Genomic DNA, 21220 nt, shown 5'->3' on the forward strand with positions numbered 1-21220 from the left:
AATAGAAATCACCCTCATGTCTTAAGTGGCTATGGGGATTTCAATGAAAAAATAAATAAATACATGAACCTGAGTACTGGCGCCCTCTACTGAAAGTGACGTCGGACGTCGGTGCTCTAGTATACAGGATGATATTAATATAATATACAATAAAAATCACAACTGTGTTGAAACTTTTAGTACTTTTTCCCCGCTGCACATAAACATGGTCCCTGAGGGCTGTATTTTGCGTGTCTTAAGTAGCAGGTCTTATTCCATAACTTGAGTAAACTAAAGACCTGGAGGCGTGGTCAATGCTCTTTGACCACCCATTTCAACAGGGTAACGTTTATCACTGTAACCAGAGGTGTTTCAGTGACACCGATTTCAACAGGGTAACGTTTATCACTGTAACCAGACGTGGTTCAGTGACACCGATTTCAACAGGGTAACGTTTATCACTGTAACCAGACGTGGTTCAGTGACACCGATTTCAACAGGGTAACGTTTATCACTGTAACCAGACGTGGTTCAGTGACACCGATTTCAACAGGGTAACGTTTATCACTGTAACCAGAGGTGGTTCAGTGACACCGATTTCAACAGGGTGACATTTATCAATACGGCCAGGAATCAATAACAAGCTTACATGCTGAACACACACATGATCTGACAACAAGCTACGGAAGGCTAGTGTTCCGTCAGTCAGTCAGTCAGCCAGTCCGTCAGTCAGTCAGTCAGTCAGCCAGCCAGCCAGTCAGTCAGTCAGTCAGTCAGTCAGTCAGCCAGTCAGTCAGTCAGTCAGTCAGTCAGTCAGTCAGTCAGTCAGTCAGTCAGTCAGTCAGTCAGCCAGCCAGTCAGTCAGTCAGTCAGTCAGTCAGTCAGTCAGTCAGTCAGTCAGTCAGTCAGCCAGCCAGCCCGTCAGTCACTCAGTCAGTCAGTCAGTCAGTCAGCCAGCCAGCCAGTCAGTCAGTCCTGTCTGCCTGCATCTCTTTCTTGATCTATCATCCCATGTCACTCTCTCTCTCTCTCTCTCTCTGTCTGCCAATTCTCTCTCCTTTCGTCTCTCGTTGTCTTTCATCATTCTCTCCTTCCATCATGTTACTGTCTTTTCGATCCTCTCTCTCTCTCTCTCTCTCTCTCTGTTTGTCTAGCTAAAAGGCAGGGATCAATGGTGCGGTTGCTTTGTGCCGCTCAGGCAGTGAATTGGAAATCAATGGCCTCAGTGAAAACAAGGCAGGACTGGTCTGCACGGAGTGGACTGGACTGGACAGAGAGGACTGGACTGAGTGGACGCTGCTGCTCAACACCGGCCGTGCACGGAGCGAACGTATTTACTCTGTGGATGGCCAGGAGGGAGGGAGGGAGGGGGGGAGAGAGAGAGAGAGAGAGAGAGAGAGAGAGAGAGAGAGAGAGAGAGAGAGAGAGAGATAGAGAGCGATAGAGAGAGAGGAGCCAATCTCCACTAATCCGCTCTAATAACACCAAACATCAGCCCTTTAGGACTCGCAAATGAGGCTCCGCTTTAAGAGGCACGCTGCGGGGGGGCTGCAGGGGACGAGAGAGAGAGAGAGAGAGAGAGAGAGAGAGAGAGAGAGAGAGACACCGACAAAGGGCAGACATGCAGAGATGAGTACCCTTTTAGTTCATGAGCATGTTGGCAACTAGACGGGCAGCTTTAACGATGTGGACGCCATGGGGCCGATATGGACCCCACGGGGCCGATATGTCAGACTATGCCTTTAATCATAGTCCTGTCCTGGTGAGTGACAGACAGTGACTGTGGTGTATACGGTGAAACGGAGGCACTCTCTAAGACGAAAAAAGACGAAAGCCAACATGTCGTCGACCGTGACTGCATGACTGCTCTTCGTCAGGACGCCAATCAATGCTCTCCTTTCGGAAGCCATGAAGGGAGAAGAGTTTGGGACGTGTGCGGAGCGTTCTCCCGTTGCAGCGTCGGAGCACTGTGGCGCCAGCCCGCTATGCTAGCCCGCTAAGCTAGCCCGCTAAGCTATAGCTCGCGGTCGCCCTTGGCATGCACCGCCGTATAGCGGCTCTGCTCCGCTACGCCGCGCAGACCCTTCCTTCCTTCCTTCGTTTCCTTTCCTTTCCTTGACTCTTTGACGTTATATAGCTCAGGATTACACAGATTACATCTCTTCTTTCCAGCAGAGCCTGATTGTTATTTGAACTATAAATATTTACCCGGACGAAATGGGTTTGGTGTGAAGGAGAGGAGGAAAGGACGGAGGGAGGAGGGCGGAGGGAGGTAGGGGGGGTATTAGCAAACACGCAGATGCGTGTGTGGGGAGGGGGGGGTGGGTGTGTGTGGGGGGGGGATCTGACGGTATTATCTGCCTTTCACATCATTACTAATCTGTGTACATAATGCCGTGTCGTCAGAGCGGCCACACGTTTCCCTCTCTGTACACCTATATGAGACTCCATGGATTATCCTCCTCCTGATAGAGTAAATATTAAAATGTTCAAACAGAGACGGCAGATGGAAGGATGGGTGGGATGGGGAAGGGGGGAGGGGTAGGGGTGCCATGGCCTGATCCCTCCTCCTTTCATATCACTTTCACTATAAATCTGTGGCGCATGATTTTATCGGGACTTTAAATCCCATTGAGAACGTTGAGCCCTGTCCTGAATGGAGGATAAATGTGACCAGTGTTGACTTAACCCATTCTGACCTGAGATCAGATTCACACGAGGTTTCCACTGGACACACACACTGGTCTGATGAACCCATTCTGACCTGAGATCAGATTCTAAAAATGTCAGTCGCTCTTCGATTTTTATCAAAAAAAATAGCAGACCTACAAGCTCGTAGCGCGCCACTCGGTGGCGCGCTACGAGCTTGTAGGAGCATGATCGAACCCTACAAACCCTCCCGCGCACTCAGATCAGCCAACGCAGGGAAGCTGGAAGTATACCCTCACTAAAAACGCCGGGACAACAACGCTCCACACGTCCCAAACTCCTCTCCCTTCTGGCTACAAAACTGTGGAATGCACTTCCCATTGAAGTCAGAACTGCAGCATCACTCCCAATCTTCCGCCGTAGTCTGAAAACCCACCTTTTCAGACTCCATCATGGCCCGTAGCACTTACCCTAGCCCCTTAGATAGCACTGTTTAGACTTAGATATAGCATTTGAAACAGAGCATGTACAGTAGACAGCGAAATAATTGCATTGTATGTAGTCATAGCACTTAGTACATATGAATAGCATACCGGTAGTATAGTAAATATTTATATAGTTTATAATAGTATAGGGTCATTATGTAGATATGTTCTAGTTACGTTCTTAGCTTACGCATGTTTCATGATTAATGCTTTTTATATATGTGATGTATTCCCATGCTTTTTGTTCTTGCCTAATGTAAGTCGCTCTGGATTAAGAGCGTCTGCTAAATGCCTAAATAGTAAAATTGTAAATTGTTGACAGAGGGGCTGCCATCGAGCCTCCAGCTTTTCACCAGGGGAGGATTTTATTCATTTATTTATCCAAATTGAGTTAATAGCACTGCTGGCAGACTATTCACATACTAGAGCATGTCTGGAACGAATGTAAATATGAAATAAATGCTTAAACATGTAGCTATAGGTGTAATGTTAGAGACCACAGAATACATGTCAATATGAATTAGATGCTTAAACATGTAGCTATAGGTGTAATGTTAGAGACCACAGAATACATGTACATATGAAATAGATGCTTAAACATGTAGCTATAGGTGTAATGTTAGAGGCCACAGAATACATGTAAATATGAAATAGATGCTTAAACATGTAGCTAGGTGTAATGTTAGAGTCCACAGAAGACATGTAAATATGAAATAAATGCTTAAACATGTAGCTATGTGTAATGTTAGAGTCCACAGAAGACATGTAAATATGAAATAAATGCTTAAACATGTAGCTAGGTGTAATGTTAGAGACCACAGAAGACATGTAAATATGAAATAAATGCTTAAACATGTAGCTATAGGTGTAATGTTAGAGACCACAGAAGACATGTAAATATGAAATAAATGCTTAAACATGTCGCTATAGGTGTAATGTTAGAGTCCACAGAAGACATGTAAATATGAAATAAATGCTTAAACATGTAGCTATAGGTGTAATGTTAGAGACCACAGAAGACATGTAAATATGAAATAAATGCTTAAACATGTAGCTAGGTGTAATGTTAGAGACCACAGAAGACATGTAAATATGAAATAAATGCTTAAACATGTAGCTATAGGTGTAATGTTAGAGACCACAGAAGACATGTAAATATGAAATAAATGCTTAAACATGTAGCTATAGGTGTAATGTTAGAGTCCACAGAAGACATGTAAATATGAAATAAATGCTTAAACATGTAGCTATAGGTGTAATGTTAGAGTCCACAGAAGACATGTAAATATGAAATAAATGCTTAAACATGTAGCTATAGGTGTAATGTTAGAGTCCACAGCATACATGTAAATATGAAATAAATGCATAAACATGTAGCTAGGTGTAATGTTAGAGACCACAGAAGTGAACCTTTTTCAAGCCTGTTTTCTCAACTGGCTGTTTCTCTGCAAGACCATTAATTACTCTATAGTCCATATCTCCAAAACCGTTGGGTCAAACTGAACGACCAATATGTCAATTTGAAGCTATACAGTATACAGTATGATTCCCTGCTTTCATATGACATGAAAGAACGGGGGGGGGGGGGGGGGGGGGAATCCAATGGCAGTTAAATCTGTTCACATATGGTGTTCCAGAATCCAATAAGGTCAGAGCTATAGCTGCACAAGTGCTTTGGGTCGGTCGGTCGATCGATGTCGCGAGGCTAAATTTAGAAGGTGCTTGGTGGCCGAGGGGGGGGGGGGGGGGGGGTCAGTGGAACAATGGAGGACATTGTCCCATTCTAGAGGAGGGGGTCAGTGGAACAATGGAGGACATTGTCCCATTCTTTCTGGTATGGATTCCAGTGTGTTGGTCTTTCCTTTGTGATGTCAGAAGGTGATGTGATGTGTGGGGCCTGTGTTGTGTTGCATTGTGGGGCGGCAGCATATTGTCCCTGTAGGGACAGCGCTTCTCAACCCCGTGGTCCTTAATAACCCATTCTGACCTGAGATCAGATTCTATAACGCACGGAAGAATGGTGGTTCTTTAACGCATTCTGACCTGAGATCAGATTCTAAAAACGTCTTCTAAATCCTGACAGTTTAACCCATTCTGACCGGGCACCCATTTTGGTGTTAGCATCATGTTATGCTTTAGCTACTGAAAAATAGCAGATCTACAAGCTCATATCGCGCCACCGAGTGGCGCGCTACGAGCTTGTAGGTCTGCTATTTTTGAAAAATCGAAGAACGACTGACATTTTTTAGAATCTGATCTCAGGTCAGAATGGGTTAATCAAGACCAGTGTGTTGTCCAGTAGAAACCTCGTCTGAATCTGATCTTAGGTCAGAATGGGTTAAAAAAATAGCAGACCTACAAGCTAGAGAATGTAGAAGAGTTGTTGTCTTTGATCAACGTTTTCCTGTAATCTCTCCTAACGGTATACCGACGTCAAAACAGCATGGAATTGTGTGACAAAAAAATCGTATCCAACGCCAACAACAATATTCTAATCCTGGGTCTGAGAGGCTAAATATGTCATCAAATAGAGGTCCGTGGATCGAATGCAGAATAATAACGCCTGCGTGCGTGCGTAGAATTCCATACGTCGATGTCAGGACAAAGACTCAGATCGGGGGTTCTAAGGCATTTGGACCGGTGGGTTTTCAGCCCTTTTTCATATCAAGGTCCAGTATATATTTATACTCTGCGTTTGAGCCACGGAACCACCGTTTGATTCATGACATTTAAGCCTCTCTCATTCAATACTGTGTGAACGGATGTGCTATAATTGGATAAGATTATCTGTGCTGTATTGGTAGTGTCATATACAGTAATATACTGTACAGTAGGAGAGAGAGAGAGAGAGAGAGAGAGAGAGAGAGAGAGAGAGAGAGGGAGAACCACTAAGCCAAAGGAGGGATATTGCTATGATTCACGGGAGATATTAGACTTTTGAGACCAATATCAGGTGTGAGCCACTCTGCTACATGTGAGCGTGCATACGCGTGCGTGCGTGCGTGCGACCGTGCCTGCGTGCGTGCGTGCCTGTGTGCCTGCGTGCCTGTGTGCCTGCGTGCCTGCGTGCGTGCGAGCGTGCATGCCTGCGTGTGTGTCTTGGATTCCCATCTGATCCCTGATGTCCTCGACACCACACATGGTACTCAACCCTTTGGTCCAAGTCACACAGTCATCATCAGCACCCATCCACACCCAGCAGGGCATCAGAACAGCTACAGCTGAAGTGCTGGCACCGTGCACCACGCCACGCCGCGCCACGCCGTGCCAGCGTGGCGTTGTTTACATGCCCGCTGGCATGGCGATGTGTTGTGCCAACAACCGGCAGGCCTTTTCACAGGCAGTCTGTTTGAAGTGGAGAGACTGATGTTGACACTGCGCTAATGTAAGAAACGTCAACAACCTAACAGGGCGTTTAGGCGCTGTGTGTCGTCGTGTGATGAATGGAAGTACACCGCTGATTAGCCCATTCGGACCTGAGGGCGCGTCTGTGTCACCTCATAGCTTTCATACTTTCATATAGATCTACAAGATTTTAAGAAATATCAGATCTACAAGCTCGTATAGCGCGGCATTCGGTGCCGTGCTATACGAGCTTGTAGATCTGCTATTTCTTAAAATAAATTGAAAAGGGGGGTCCACGGCCAAATACATACAATGTGGGTGGTCTTTGACATTGAAATAGTTTAAGCAACACTTATTATAGAAACTTTTTTTTGTTATTGTTATGACATATAAGGGGCTCCATTTTCGTCACCGCTAAACTCCTTATCCCTAAACTTATTATTATTTTTACTATTTTGCTAAACATTTTTGAACAGTTAAAATGGCCAGTCTACAAGCTCACGACGTGTCAATGTAGATCGGCTAGTTGAACTATTCAAAAATGTTTTTCCAAATAGTAAAAAAAAAGAAAGAAAAGGCAAAGAAGTTTAGGGATAAGGGGTTTTAGGGGTGACGGAAATGGAGCCCGTATTCTAGAATCTGGTCTCAGGTCTAGATGAGTTATAATGTGCTAAAGGATACTTTTTAGGATTGATTTTAAAATTATTTTACTCGTCTATAAAGCTCTCAATGGTCTCGCACCTTCCTACCTACATGACTGCCTGCCTAAATATGTCCCAAACCGCCCCCTAAGGTCTTCCTCTGCTGGCCTGCTCGCTTTGCCAAAAAAAATGGCAACTAAAAAAATACGGGGAAGCAGCTTTTTGCTTCTATGGGCCGTCGGCATGGAACAAGCTCCCACTGTACCTTCGTCAGGCAGCCTCTGTAGACATTTTTAAAGCTCAGCTCAAGACCCACTTCTACAACATTGCTTTTAATTTATCTTTTATTTTTTATTTTTGTTATTCATGTCCTCACTGTATTGCATTACTGCTTGTTGCCTTGCTTTTCTTTTATTCTCCATTTTTCTGTAAAGCACTTTGAGCTGCATTTCATGTCATGAAAGGTGCTATACAAATAACGTTTTATTATTATTATTTATTATTTAGGAGGGTTATCGGTTGAGTAGTTTGCCTCGCCGGCTGCGATGCAAATTGTCGGCCGGATATCTCGCTCCGTCGCTCCGTTGATTAGAAATAGATATTTCCCCCCCCAAAAAAACCCCAATCTCTCTTTCATGACAACGAGACGACTAAAAGGGGTCTCGAGGTTACTCGTTTGCAGCGCATGAACAAACAGAGCGGAGTCGTGTCCAGAGGACTCCATGAGGCTTTTTTAGAATATCATCAGTGTTTAACCCATTCTGACCTGAGATCAGATTCATACGAGGTTTCCACTGGACACACACTGCTCTGACTAACCCATTCTGACCTGAGATCAGATTCTAAAAAAATGTCAGTCGTTCTTCGATCTTTCAAAAACAGCAGATATACAAGCTCGTAGCGCGCCACTCGGTGGCGCGCTATGAGCTTGTAGATCTGCTGTTTTTCAATAGCTAAAGCATAACATGATGCTAACACCAACATGGGTTCCCGTTCAGAATGGGTTAATCAGCGGAGCAGCGGAGCGACACATCCAGCCAATATCAGTCGTTTAAATATCACGCTGAGGTGACAACACAGACGGAAACTCTTCCTCGACCTCTATCGGCATTCTGCCTGTCAGTTACAACCTCACTATCCTCCTCTGTACATGTCCAAACCATCTCACTATCCCTCCTCTGTACGTGTCCAAACCATCTCACTATGTCTCCTCTGTACGTGTCCAAACCATCTCACTATGTCTCCTCTGTACATGTCCAAACCATCTCACTATGTCTCCTCTGTACGTGTCCAAACCATCTCACTATGTCTCCTCTGTACATGTCCAAACCATCTCACTATGTCTCCTCTGTACGTGTCCAAACCATCTCACTATGTCTCCTCTGTACATGTCCAAACCATCTCACTATCCTCCTCTGTACATGTCCAAACCATCTCACTATCCTCCTCTGTACATGTCCAAACCATCTCACTATGTCTCCTCTGTACATGTCCAAACCATCTCACTATGTCTCCTCTGTACATGTCCAAACCATCTCACTATGTCTCCTCTGTACATGTCCAAACCATCTCACTATGTCTCCTCTGTACATGTCCAAACCATCTCACTATCCCTCCTCTGTACATGTCCAAACCATCTCACTATGTCTCCTCTGTACATGTCCAAACCATCTCACTATGTCTCCTCTGTACGTGTCCAAACCATCTCACTATGTCTCCTCTGTACATGTCCAAACCATCTCACTATGTCTCCTCTGTACGTGTCCAAACCATCTCACTATGTCTCCTCTGTACATGTCCAAACCATCTCACTATGTCTCCTCTGTACGTGTCCAAACCATCTCACTATGTCTCCTCTGTACATGTCCAAACCATCTCACTATCCTCCTCTGTACATGTCCAAACCATCTCACTATCCTCCTCTGTACATGTCCAAACCATCTCACTATGTCTCCTCTGTACATGTCCAAACCATCTCACTATCCCTCCTCTGTACGTGTCCAAACCATCTCACTATGTCTCCTCTGTACGTGTCCAAACCATCTCACTATGTCTCCTCTGTACATGTCCAAACCATCTCACTATGTCTCCTCTGTAGTGTCCAAACCATCTCACTATCCCTCCTCTGTACATGTCCAAACCATCTCACTATGTCTCCTCTGTACATGTCCAAACCATCTCACTATGTCTCCTCTGTACATGTCCAAACCATCTCACTATGTCTCCTCTGTACATGTCCAAACCATCTCACTATGTCTCCTCTGTACATGTCCAAACCATCTCACTATGTCTCCTCTGTACATGTCCAAACCATCTCACTATGTCTCCTCTGTACGTGTCCAAACCATCTCACTATGTCTCCTCTGTACATGTCCAAACCATCTCACTATGTCTCCTCTGTACATGTCCAAACCATCTCACTATCTCCTCTGTACATGTCCAAACCATCTCACTATCCTCCTCTGTACATGTCCAAACCATCTCACTATGTCTCCTCTGTACATGTCCAAACCATCTCACTATATCCTCTGTACATGTCCAAACCATCTCACTATGTCTCCTCTGTACGTGTCCAAACCATCTCACTATGTCTCCTCTGTACATGTCCAAACCATCTCACTATGTCTCCTCTGTACATGTCCAAACCATCTCACTATGTCTCCTCTGTACATGTCCAAACCATCTCACTATGTCTCCTCTGTACATGTCCAAACCATCTCACTATCTCCTCTGTACATGTCCAAACCATCTCACTATCCTCCTCTGTACATGTCCAAACCATCTCACTATCCTCCTCTGTACATGTCCAAACCATCTCACTATCCTCCTCTGTACATGTCCAAACCATCTCACTATGTCTCCTCTGTACATGTCCAAACCATCTCACTATCCTCTGTACATGTCCAAACCACCTCACTATCCTCCTCTGAACATCTCCAGTCTTGTACGCCTTTCCCTTTTCATGTGTGCTGATATAATCTTCCTGATACCTGCAGCTTGCAGTCGTTTCTTCACCTCTTTTCCAACACCCGGGGAATCGAACCCATGCAGGTCTCTCCTGCATGGGGAGAAAGCCCAACATCCTAACCACTAAGCCAAAGGGATAACGTGTCCATCCTACCTGTAGACCAGCGAGTCGTCCTGGCTGCCGTTGTACTGGATCTGGAACATGCGTATTCCCGGGATGTTCCGCTGGAAGTTGAACTTGATGAGCGCCGTGGAGGACGTGGCCTCGGCGATCACCACCCGCTTGTCTCCGCCCCCGCCGCCGGCTCCGCCCCCCTTGGCGTCGCTGCCCGTCGCCACGCTGCCGTTGGCCCCACCTCCTCCTCCGCCGCCTCCCCGCGTCGACGTGGAGATGTCCGACGAGCCCGGGTCCGGCTCCTAGAGGGACGGACATTAGCATTAGCGTCATTAGCATTATCGTCATTAGCACTGATTAGCATTAGCGTCATTAGCATTATCGTCATTAGCACTGATTAGCATTAGCGTCATTAGCATTGGCGTCATTAGCACTGATTAACCACTTAAAGCTATGGATGTAGCTTGTTGCTTTTTATTGATAACGAGCACCTTATCGATCAGAGTTCACTCATTCATACACCTTTACATAGATTGTGCATTACATTCACCCATTCACACACACATTCATACACCTTTACATAGATTGTGCATTACATTCACCCATTCACACACACATTCACACACCTTTACATAGATTGTGCATTACATTCACCCATTCACACACACATTCATACACCTTTAGATTGTGCATTACATTCACCCATTCACACACACATTCATACACCTTTACATAGATTGTGCATTACATTCACCCATTCACACACACATTCATACACCTTTATATAGATTGTGCATTACATTCACCCATTCACACACACATTCACAAAGCTTTACATATATTGTGCATTACATTCACCCATTCACACACACACACACACACACACACACACACACACACATTCATACACCTTTACATAGATGGTGCATTGCATTCACCCATTCACACACACATTCACACACCTTTACATAGATTGTGCATTACATTCACCCATTCACACACACACATTTACACACCTTTACATATTGTACATTACATTCACCCATTCACACACCTTTACATAGATTGTGCATTACATTCACACACACACATTCACACACCGATGGCGGAGGAAACCATGCAAGGCACCAACCTGCACATCAGGAGCAATCAGGGGTTCAGAGTCTTGCTCAAGGACACTTGGACACTAACTCTGGGTGGAGCCCACAGGGATCGAACCGGGATCCTCACGGGGGTTCAAATCCGGTCACTCTACCCGTTGATCCACCGCCCCTATGACTAAAACTACATCAAAACACTAGCCATGTGTTGTATGGAGAGTATAGGTTGCTGCCTTCAGGAAGGAGATATGGTGTTCCAGCAATCATACAATAAGGTCAGACTGAAGAGGTCCTTTTTGTCCACCAGTCGACCTTTGAGGCTTAAATCAGGAGCTGCAGTAGCCACGGGGTAATCTAGGCCGTGGACGTTACTCTTGTCTTCATGTCTTTATGTGTGTGATATTGTTTTGTGCTATGTGTCAAATGTGTGTATATGTGTTCTGCATAATACATCCTACGTTGTGACCAGGCTTTTCTTTTCGCAGATAAGTGAGCCTGGGACCGAGGCTACAGCGTAGCGTGCATTTAAAATGAACCAAACGCATCATTTGTTTGTTTTTTACACACAATCATCAGAGTTTCAGCAGAAGCAGGTGCATCATGTACCGTACCGGTCTTGGCTGAATGGAATAATTAACAAGGCGCGACGACACTCCAACGCACTTAAATAATAAACAGCTCCTACTTTGCTCTCTTCTTTATCCAAGAGTTGTCATGATTGCTTTAACATTCTTATGTTAATTTGATTTGAGCTTTTGCTGGTTTGCTTTCACCTCTTCGAGGTCAACACTGATCGTGATATGAAGTGCAATTTGCACGCCGGTGTTTTTCATTCAAATCAGCACAAGGCAAAACTAATTACGCAGGACGCGGCTTGCATTGCGTTGGTACACGTACGTCTTGCGCTGCTGATCCTGAACCAGCATAATCATCACACGTAAAACACAGCCGTTCATGTCTCGCTGGAACACACTAACCTGATCCCAGGTCAGCCTAAATTATCATACTTTGAACATAAAGTTTTTTTTTCTCCTCCACAGCGCTGAGAGAAATATTATACAGTCCGACTGGAACACAATCACACACTGACTGTGCTTTTTTGTTGCAACACACACACACACACATTTGAAATGTTTATTTATGTCCACATAATGAAAAGCACAGGAATACCTTGTACAAAGGACACAAACACTGCCAGTGCAGTTTGACAGTGGGAGAGCAGCCAGTTACAACGTGCATGGACGGCAAAGCATCGTTGCATACAGTACAGCTGACATGTCAGACACAGGGCAGCATCGTTACATTGAGGGTCAGGTTTAAGGTTAGGTTTAGGGTCAGGTTTAGGGGTCAGGTTTAGGAGTCAGGTTTAGGGTCAGGTTTAGGGGTCAGGGTACTGACCTGGATGCTGTTGGTGTTGTTGGAGATGTGGGGCAGCTTTAGGGTCAGGTTTAGGTTTAGGGGTCAGGTTTAGGGGTCAGGTTTAGGGGTCAGGTTCAGGGTCAGGGTACTGACCTGGATGCTGTTGGTGTTGTTGGAGATGTGGGGCAGCTTGATGATGACCAGGTCCACAGTCTGGTGGGCCTCTCCGGCCGGGTTGGAGGAGATGCAGGTGAAGGAGCCCGTGTCCTTCACGGTGGTGATGAGGATGTCCAGCGTCCCGTTGGGGTACACCAGCGTCCGCGAGCTGTTGGACACCAGCTTGCCCTCCGGGGAGATCCAGTGGATGGCCGGCTCGGGGTCGCCCCGCGCCTTGCACCTGGGAGGGGGGAGGGGGGAGGGGGGAGGAGGAGGAATTGGCTGTTAGACCTGAGGACAGTTTCTTTGTGTTTATACCATAGACTGTAAAAAATATGGACAAAGCGTTCCGCGGGTCTAACATGAACATAAAATGAAGCCTGTCAGTCCTTGCAATGGAAGTCGCCATCTTTCTAGATCCGTTTGGGCCCAGCTGGCCCATTGGCTGACCCAGACAACGAGGCGGGACTTCACCCCCTTCTTCTTCGTTGGTTTTTATTTTGACTCGAGTGGGTGGGGGATCCCCTTCATAGACTGTAACGGTAGCCACGCAACTCAGAACATGCGCAACTTTATTTTTCATTTTCATTTACTTTTCTTTTTTTTTTATAAATGGGACCATAATTTTCCAAAAAGAATATTATGACATTAGAAATGAGACTTTAAACTAGTGACTGGAAGCAAAAAGTATTCATGACCATGTTTATTAAGGTAATACAGTCTAGGTGAAGTTGGGCCCAAATACATGGACTTCTATGGAGCTATGGGTTTTTCTGGGTCCAATGACAGCACCACAACAGGCCATTATTATTATTTCATTTCCTTAGTGGCTTCACAAAATATCTGTCTGACTGCCCCCCTGGTTTATACGTAGCTGTCATGCACTAGGGCAGGGGTAGGCAACCTATAGGAACCAGTGCCAACATTGGCACAAAGGAGTGTGATCACTGGCACACTGGCAAGTGTGTGAGAGGTTTTTTTTTGGTTTTAAATAAACTATTTAAAAAAAATGCAGTCAAATAAATGAAGTCCCTCACATTTTTGTATAAAATACATCCTGCATTCTACATTCATTAAAACTGAACTCTGTTATTGCCTTGACTCTAATGATCATTATAACAACGTGAAAGAAAATATTTAAAAAAAATTGGAGAAACTTCATATCTGTGGACAAGCAAAATATGTTGGAATTTTTCACGTGGTGTCATTAAAATGAATGAATGTTGATATGGCACACTGACGATCTAGAAAATAAAAACATGGCACTTCATTTAGACTAGGGGATGCATGGCAAAACAGGGAGTCCACACAGGAGCATAAACGTTTTGTAACTATAAAAAACAAAAGATCTTTGCTATAGTTTCACGACCTACGCATCGATACCGGCCAAAACGTCGCATCGGCACATCCCTAATTACAGTCACTCTCACTGTAACTGGCTCTGACACCATTCAGGCTCACACAGCGAGCGTCACTGCCAGCCAGCCCCATTATCCCATTCGGGACGAGAGGGAACTCACAAAGCATTATGTTATTATGCTTATAGCTGTTGAAAAATACCAGATCTACAAGTTCATAGCGTGGCACAGAGTGCCACGCTATGAACTTGTAGATCTGTTTTCTTTCCTTTTTTAAATCGTGAAAATGTGGCACAAATCTTTGAATATATATTCTTTCAGAGCGAACGTTTTTAACTCAAATCTTTGCTTCTGGGGAGTCGGTCCCTGGAACTACATATTTTCAGATGGGGGGTCGGCGGCCAATTACATATAATTCTGGGGGGTCGTTGACATGACATAGTTTGAGCACCACTGATACAGAAACATGAGGGTTTTTCAGAAAACTGTCAGGATCTAGAAGAACATTTTGTAGAATCTTTCTTCAGGCCTAAACGGATTATAGATTTTATCTATAATGTCTGTCTGGCACTCGGCTAAGTGGTTGAGGGACCGCCCGCCACCGCAAAATTATATGAAATTATATGTGAAATAGGGCGGCATTGAAATATAGCAGATGTACAAGCTCATAGGTGCCACCCTATGAGCTTGTAGATCTGCTACATTTCAATAGCTAAAGTATAACGCAATGCATAAAACGCGCCCAGAATGGGTTCATTTGAACCCCCGGAAAAGTGACCGTTTTGCACACACGAGGCTTCCAGCCGACATTATAAATATACTATTATTATGTCTGTGTGTGACAGACGAGCTATCGGAAATCAAATCTCAGAGCCCTTGTTCGTGTCCCGCGTAGAGGATGACAGATCATCGTCTTCAGGCCTGCAGGCGGTCTCAGGCTCATCTAATCCAGCGTTTAGGAGCTAAAGAACAGACATTTCATTGGGTGTCATAATAATTGGTCAGCCTAACACTGGCTGAAGCTTGACAGGGCAGAATGCACTCAATGCAGCGTTCGAGCGCTCAAGTCAAGCATGAAGACGGTCTGCCTTTAGATGGTTTTCTGTCGTGTATTAGTTTTTTTTTTTTCCTTTGGTGTGGACATACTGTATCTGTGATACTGTTAAGTGTCGAGTTGAGTGCAGCCTGTCCTGTGAATATTTCTAGATTCTATGGGCCGATTCATACTCCTATTTTAGAGCTGAATAAAAGTGGGTTAGGCTCTGTAGAGCCTACAATGTGACGTCATTTGGCTCTGTAGAGCCTACAATGTGACGTCATTTGGCTCTGTAGAGCCTACAATGTGACGTCATTGGGCTCTGTAGAGCCTACAATGTGACGTCATTTGGCTCTGTAGAGCCTACAATGTGACGTCATTTGGCTCTGTAGAGCCTACAATGTGACGTCATTTGGCTCTGTAGAGCCTACAATGTGACGTCATTTGGCTCTGTAGAGCCTACAATGTGACGTCATTTGAGGTTCGGGGGGGTACCGTCCTAAAGTTGTCTCTTCGGTGCTACTGAAATTTTCTTACGAGCCGAAATCATTTCGGCACTACAGCGCCGAAACAGCGGTAAAATAGGAGTATGAATCGGTCCTAGGAATGCGATTAATTGGTCATGACATTACATGCCATTTCCATCGGGGGTCCGTAGCATAATGCGTGTGAAACTGGGGGGAGTCCATGACATTAATAATGTTTCGGAATCACTGCTAGAGCCGTAAAAATCCTCCCTTATCGGCATGTGTTTTCAAATGGGGGGTCCGTGGCCTAATAGATGTTCATTTGGGGGTCCTTTCCTTGACACGAAAGAGTTTGGGAACCACTGATTATAAGGGAAGACCACCACTCACTTGAGGGCGAACCCTGGTCTCTGGACACTGACAGACAGTAGTATAGAGCACCGAAGTCTGACGTCACTTTCAGTAGAGGGCGTCAGTCCCCAGGTTCATGTATTTCTTTAGTTGCATTGAAATCGCCATAGGAGGATTTTTTGATTGCTTCATATAAGAACTGTGTTTGAAAATAAACATGTCACCTCGGCCGCTTCACTCATATGGATATGAAGAATCAACTGACTGAGAGAAAACGCTAATGTTACTGCTGCTGAATTAGTTAGATTTTCGCAAGAAGCAGACTGTATCATATATGAGTGACTGACTGTCGCAAACGATACAGAGACACCTCCCTGACAATAACGCAGAGACAGCTGGTTTATTTTTGGACCACAACGCTTATAGTAGACAATATTAGGATCACCCCATGTTATTCTCCATAGAGAAATTACTTTCGCGAACCAGGGGAATCGCCGGGTTACGTCAGGACTTCGGTGCTCTATAGGGAAACACCACCATACTCACTTGAGGGCGACCCGCTGCCCCTCCAGCACGCGGGTCTCGTGGGAGTGTCTGGTGATGAGTGGCGGCTCGCACAGGAACTCCTCCTCGGGGATGGACCAGAAGTAGCGCCCCGACAGCGGCGTGGGCGAGGCGCACGTCTCCAGGTCGTCCTCGCGGCTCAGCCGCCGCAGCCACAGCAGCTCGCAGTTGCAGTGCAGCGGGTTCCCGCCGAACGACAGCGCGAAGGACGTGGGCGTCATGACGCCCGACGTGGCCAGGACCTAGAGATTTTTAGAGATGACAGACCACGCTTTATTAACAGGACCTAGAGATGACAGACCACGCTTTATTAGAGATGACAGACCACGCTTTATTAGAGATGACAGACCACGCTTTATTAGAGATGACAGACCACGCTTTATTAACAGGACCTAGAGATGAGAAACCACGCTTTATTAGAGATGACAGACCACGCTTTATTAGAGATGACAGACCACGCTTTATTAGAGATGACAGACCACGCTTTATTAGATATGACAGACCACGCTTTATTAGAGATGACAGACCACGCTTTATTAGATGACAGACCACGCTTTATTAGAGATGACAGACCACGCTTTATTAGAGATGACAGACCACGCTTTATTAGATATGACAGACCACGCTTTATTAGAGATGACAGACCACGCTTTATTAACAGGACCTAGAGATGAGAAACCACGCTTTGTTAACAGGACCTAGAGATGACAGACCACGCTTTATTAACAGGACCTAGAGGTGACAGACCACGCTTTATTAGAGATGACAGACCACGCTTTATTAGACATGACAGACCACGCTTTATTAGAGATGACAGACCACGCTTTATTAGAGATGACAGACCACGCTTTATTAGAGATGACAGACCACGCTTTATTAGAGATGACAGACCACGCTTTATTAGAGATGACAGACCACGCTTTATTAGAGATGACAGACCACGCTTTATTAGAGATGACAGACCACGCTTTATTAGAGATGACAGACCACGCTTTATTAGAGATGACAGGCCACGCTTTATTAGAGATGACAGACCACGCTTTATTAACAGGACCTAGAGATGACAGACCACGCTTTATTAACAGGACCTAGAGATGACAGACCACGCTTTATTAACAGGACCTAGAGGTGACAGACCACGCTTTGTTAACAGGACCTAGAGATGACAAACCACGCTTTATTAACAGGACCTAGAGGTGACAGACCACGCTTTATTAGAGATGACAGACCACGCTTTATTAGAGATGACAGACCACGCTTTATTAGAGATGACAGACCACGCTTTATTAGAGATGACAGACCACGCTTTATTAACAGGACCTAGAGATGAGAAACCACGCTTTGTTAACAGGACCTAGAGATGACAGACCACGCTTTATTAACAGGACCTAGAGATGACAGACCACGCTTTGTTAACAGGACCTAGAGATGACAGACCACGCTTTATTAGAGATGACAGACCACGCTTTATTAACAGGACCTAGAGATGAGAAACCACGCTTTGTTAACAGGACCTAGAGATGACAGACCACGCTTTATTAACAGGACCTAGAGATGACAGACCACGCTTTATTAGAGATGACAGACCACGCTTTATTAGAGATGACAGACCACGCTTTATTAACAGGACCTAGAGGTGACAGACCACGCTTTGTTAACAGGACCTAGAGATGACAGACCACGCTTTATTAACAGGACCTAGAGGTGACAGACCACGCTTTATTAGAGATGACAGACCACGCTTTATTAGAGATGACAGACCACGCTTTATTAGAGATGACAGACCACGCTTTATTAGAGATGACAGACCACGCTTTATTAACAGGACCTAGAGATGACAGACCACGCTTTATTAGAGATGACAGACCACGCTTTATTAGAGATGACAGGCCACGCTTTATTAGAGATGACAGACCACGCTTTATTAACAGGACCTAGAGATGACAGACCACGCTTTATTAACAGGACCTAGAGATGACAGACCACGCTTTATTAACAGGACCTAGAGATGACAGACCACGCTTTATTAGAGATGACAGACCACGCTTTAGTATGTTTAAAACACAGTTACAGTGCAGCAGGCTCCCTCCGAATGGGCACCAGGACCTACAGAGATGATAGACTACATGCAAGAACACCATAGTGTAGCGTAGTATAGCATAGTATATCATAGCGTAGCGTAGTAAAGTGTAGCGTAGCGTAGCAAAGTGTAGCGTAGCGTAGCGTAGTAAAGTGTAGTGTAGTGTAGCATAGCGTAGTAAAGTGTATCATAGCATAGCGTAGCGTACCTGTGCTCGTTGGAAGAGCGGGTCGGGCGGCAGCTTCTGCAGCTTGTTGGAGGTGACGTCCAGGCGGTTGAGCTTCTGCAGCAGGGAGAAGGTTCCCTCTGGGATGTAGTCCAGCATGTTGTGGTCCAGACTGAGCGTGTGGAGGCTTGTCATTCTCTGGGGGAGAGGAGACAATGAATGAGTTAATAACAGAGAGAGGATGTAGTCCAGCATGTTGTGGTCCAGACTGAGGGTGTGGAGGCTGGTCATTCTCTGGGAGGAGGAGGAGACAATGAATGAGTTAATAACAGAGAGATGATGTAGTCCAGCATGTTGTGGTCCAGACTGAGGGTGTGGAGGCTGGTCATTCTCTGGGAGGAGGAGGAGACAATGAATGAGTTAATAACAGAGAGAGGATGTAGTCCAGCATGTTGTGGTCCAGACTGAGGGTGTGGAGGCTGGTCATTCTCTGGGAGGAGGAGGAGACAATGAATGAGTTAATAACAGAGAGAGGATGTAGTCCAGCATGTTGTGGTCCAGACTGAGGGTGTGGAGGCTGGTCATTCTCTGGGAGGAGGAGGAGACAATGAATGAGTTAATAACAGAGAGAGGAGGTAGTCCAGCATGTTGTGGTCACTCCAGACTGAGCGTGTGGAGGCTGGTCATTCTCTGGGAGGAGAGGAGACAATGAATGAGTTAATAACAGAGAGAGGAGGTAGTCCAGCACGTGTTGTTTTTGGCAGCAAATTTTGATTTTAATTTTAGTCATAGTCTCTTGAATAGTTTTCATTTAGTTTTTTGTCACATTTTAGTCACCTGGAATGTCTTTATTTGTCTAGTTTTAGTCGACTAAATATCATAGGATTTTAGTTGACTAAATCTACAGTCGACTGAAATGTATTTTGGCGGGCCTTGATGCCGTCGTAATGACTGTTTTTACACTTAAAATAGCCAATCTACAAGCTCTGGATCACTTGTCCACTAAAGTCCCTTCCTAACATTTTAGTCTAGTTTTTAATCTGTTGACGAAAATTGTCAATACATTTAAAGTCTTAGTTTTAGTCATCATAGTTTAGGTTTTAATTTAGTTTCCATTTAGTTTTTCGTCAGTGGAAAAAAGGTAGTCAACGGACATTTTTCGTCTTACGGCCAAAAGCTACACCAGGCTTTTCTCGTGCGTTTACTCTAAACGCGCGGACCGTGCGTGTGTAAGCCAAATGCCCTGCAGGCTACACCAGATCTGTCAGACGCGCGGCAGGTTTGTGCGGGACGTTCCGGGAGGATATATAGATACGCGCGCATGGGGGCATTGTACACACGTACATTTTTTTGAACCGATCCTATCTTTAGAGCACGCGTAGGATGGCCCGCTGTATCCGTGCGTCTGGTGTAGCTGGCATGGGCGGATTTTGGGGGGGTGCAGGGGGGGCACAAAGAAAAAAAAATCAAACTTAACTTATGACTTCTGACTGTAGTTTGTAATCATCTCTCTTATCATGATATGATGACTCGCTGTACGGCTGTAGTGCATGTGTGTATGTGTGTGAGCTGCTGTACTACCTAAATAACTCATTTTTAGGGGTTAGGGCATTGTAAAAACGCTAAAATAATAAAATGAAGGCAAGGCGTGCGCGCGGTAGTCGCTCGCCAAGCAGTCGCACCCCCTGGCGTCAAGTTCAAAGTCCGCCTATGGTAGCTGGTATCATTGACATGTATTGGTCCTATCCAAACGCACTGTAAACGCGCGCAGTAAACGCATACGCACGCGCGCAAAATTGCCTGGTGTAGCTTGGCCGTTAGTTTTACTGGAAGAAAGTTAGGAAGGAAGGAGCACATATTATGGAATCAAGGTATTGGCCTTTTGACTCTGGCTCCATTTTCTGGCCCCGAGGGCAGAGCTGATCCTGCAGAGCATATTATGTGTGTCGATTTAACCCATTCTGACCTGAGATCAGATTCATACGAGGTTTCCACTGGACACACACTGGTCTGATTAACCCATTCTGACCTGAGATCAGATTAAAAAAATGTCAGTCGTTCTTCGATTTTTCAAAAATAGCAGACCTACAAGCTCATAGCGCGCCACTCGGTGGCGCGCTATGAGCTTGTAGATCTGCTATTTTTCAATAGCTAAAGCATAACATGATGCTAACACCCAAAATGGGTTCCCGTTCAGAATGGGATAATACAACTAGACTGTAAATATAAGCTGAGCATATCATGAACCCGGACATCAACACCATCACCACACAAATTACTCACACTTCACACTTCAGCTTAGATGCTGCTGGCGCTGCAGTCTCTGTGTGTGTGTGTGCGTGTGCGCGCGTGTGTGTGTGTGTGTGTGGTGTGTGTGTGTGTGTGTGTGTGCGTGTGTGTGT

General features: G+C 45.3%; 1 protein-coding gene across 1 annotated transcript in view; it reads right to left on the reverse strand.

Moving 5' to 3' along the window:
* Positions 1 to 10216: 10216 nt before the first annotated feature.
* The window catches only part of lrfn5a (leucine rich repeat and fibronectin type III domain containing 5a), a gene marked incomplete at both ends in the record, with an annotated part of 29861 nt that continues 18857 nt past the window's right edge, over positions 10217 to 21220 (reverse strand). The window contains 4 exons of the mRNA XM_080783025.1: positions 10217 to 10483; positions 12794 to 13037; positions 16555 to 16814; positions 18861 to 19016. Coding sequence (XP_080639151.1) covers positions 10217 to 10483; positions 12794 to 13037; positions 16555 to 16814; positions 18861 to 19016 — 927 coding nt within the window. The remainder of the gene's footprint in view (positions 10484 to 12793; positions 13038 to 16554; positions 16815 to 18860; positions 19017 to 21220) is intronic.

This window comes from Protomyctophum bolini (genome assembly GCF_963924005.1).
Source record: "Protomyctophum bolini genome assembly, chromosome: 15".
NCBI lineage: Eukaryota > Metazoa > Chordata > Actinopteri > Myctophiformes > Myctophidae > Protomyctophum > Protomyctophum bolini.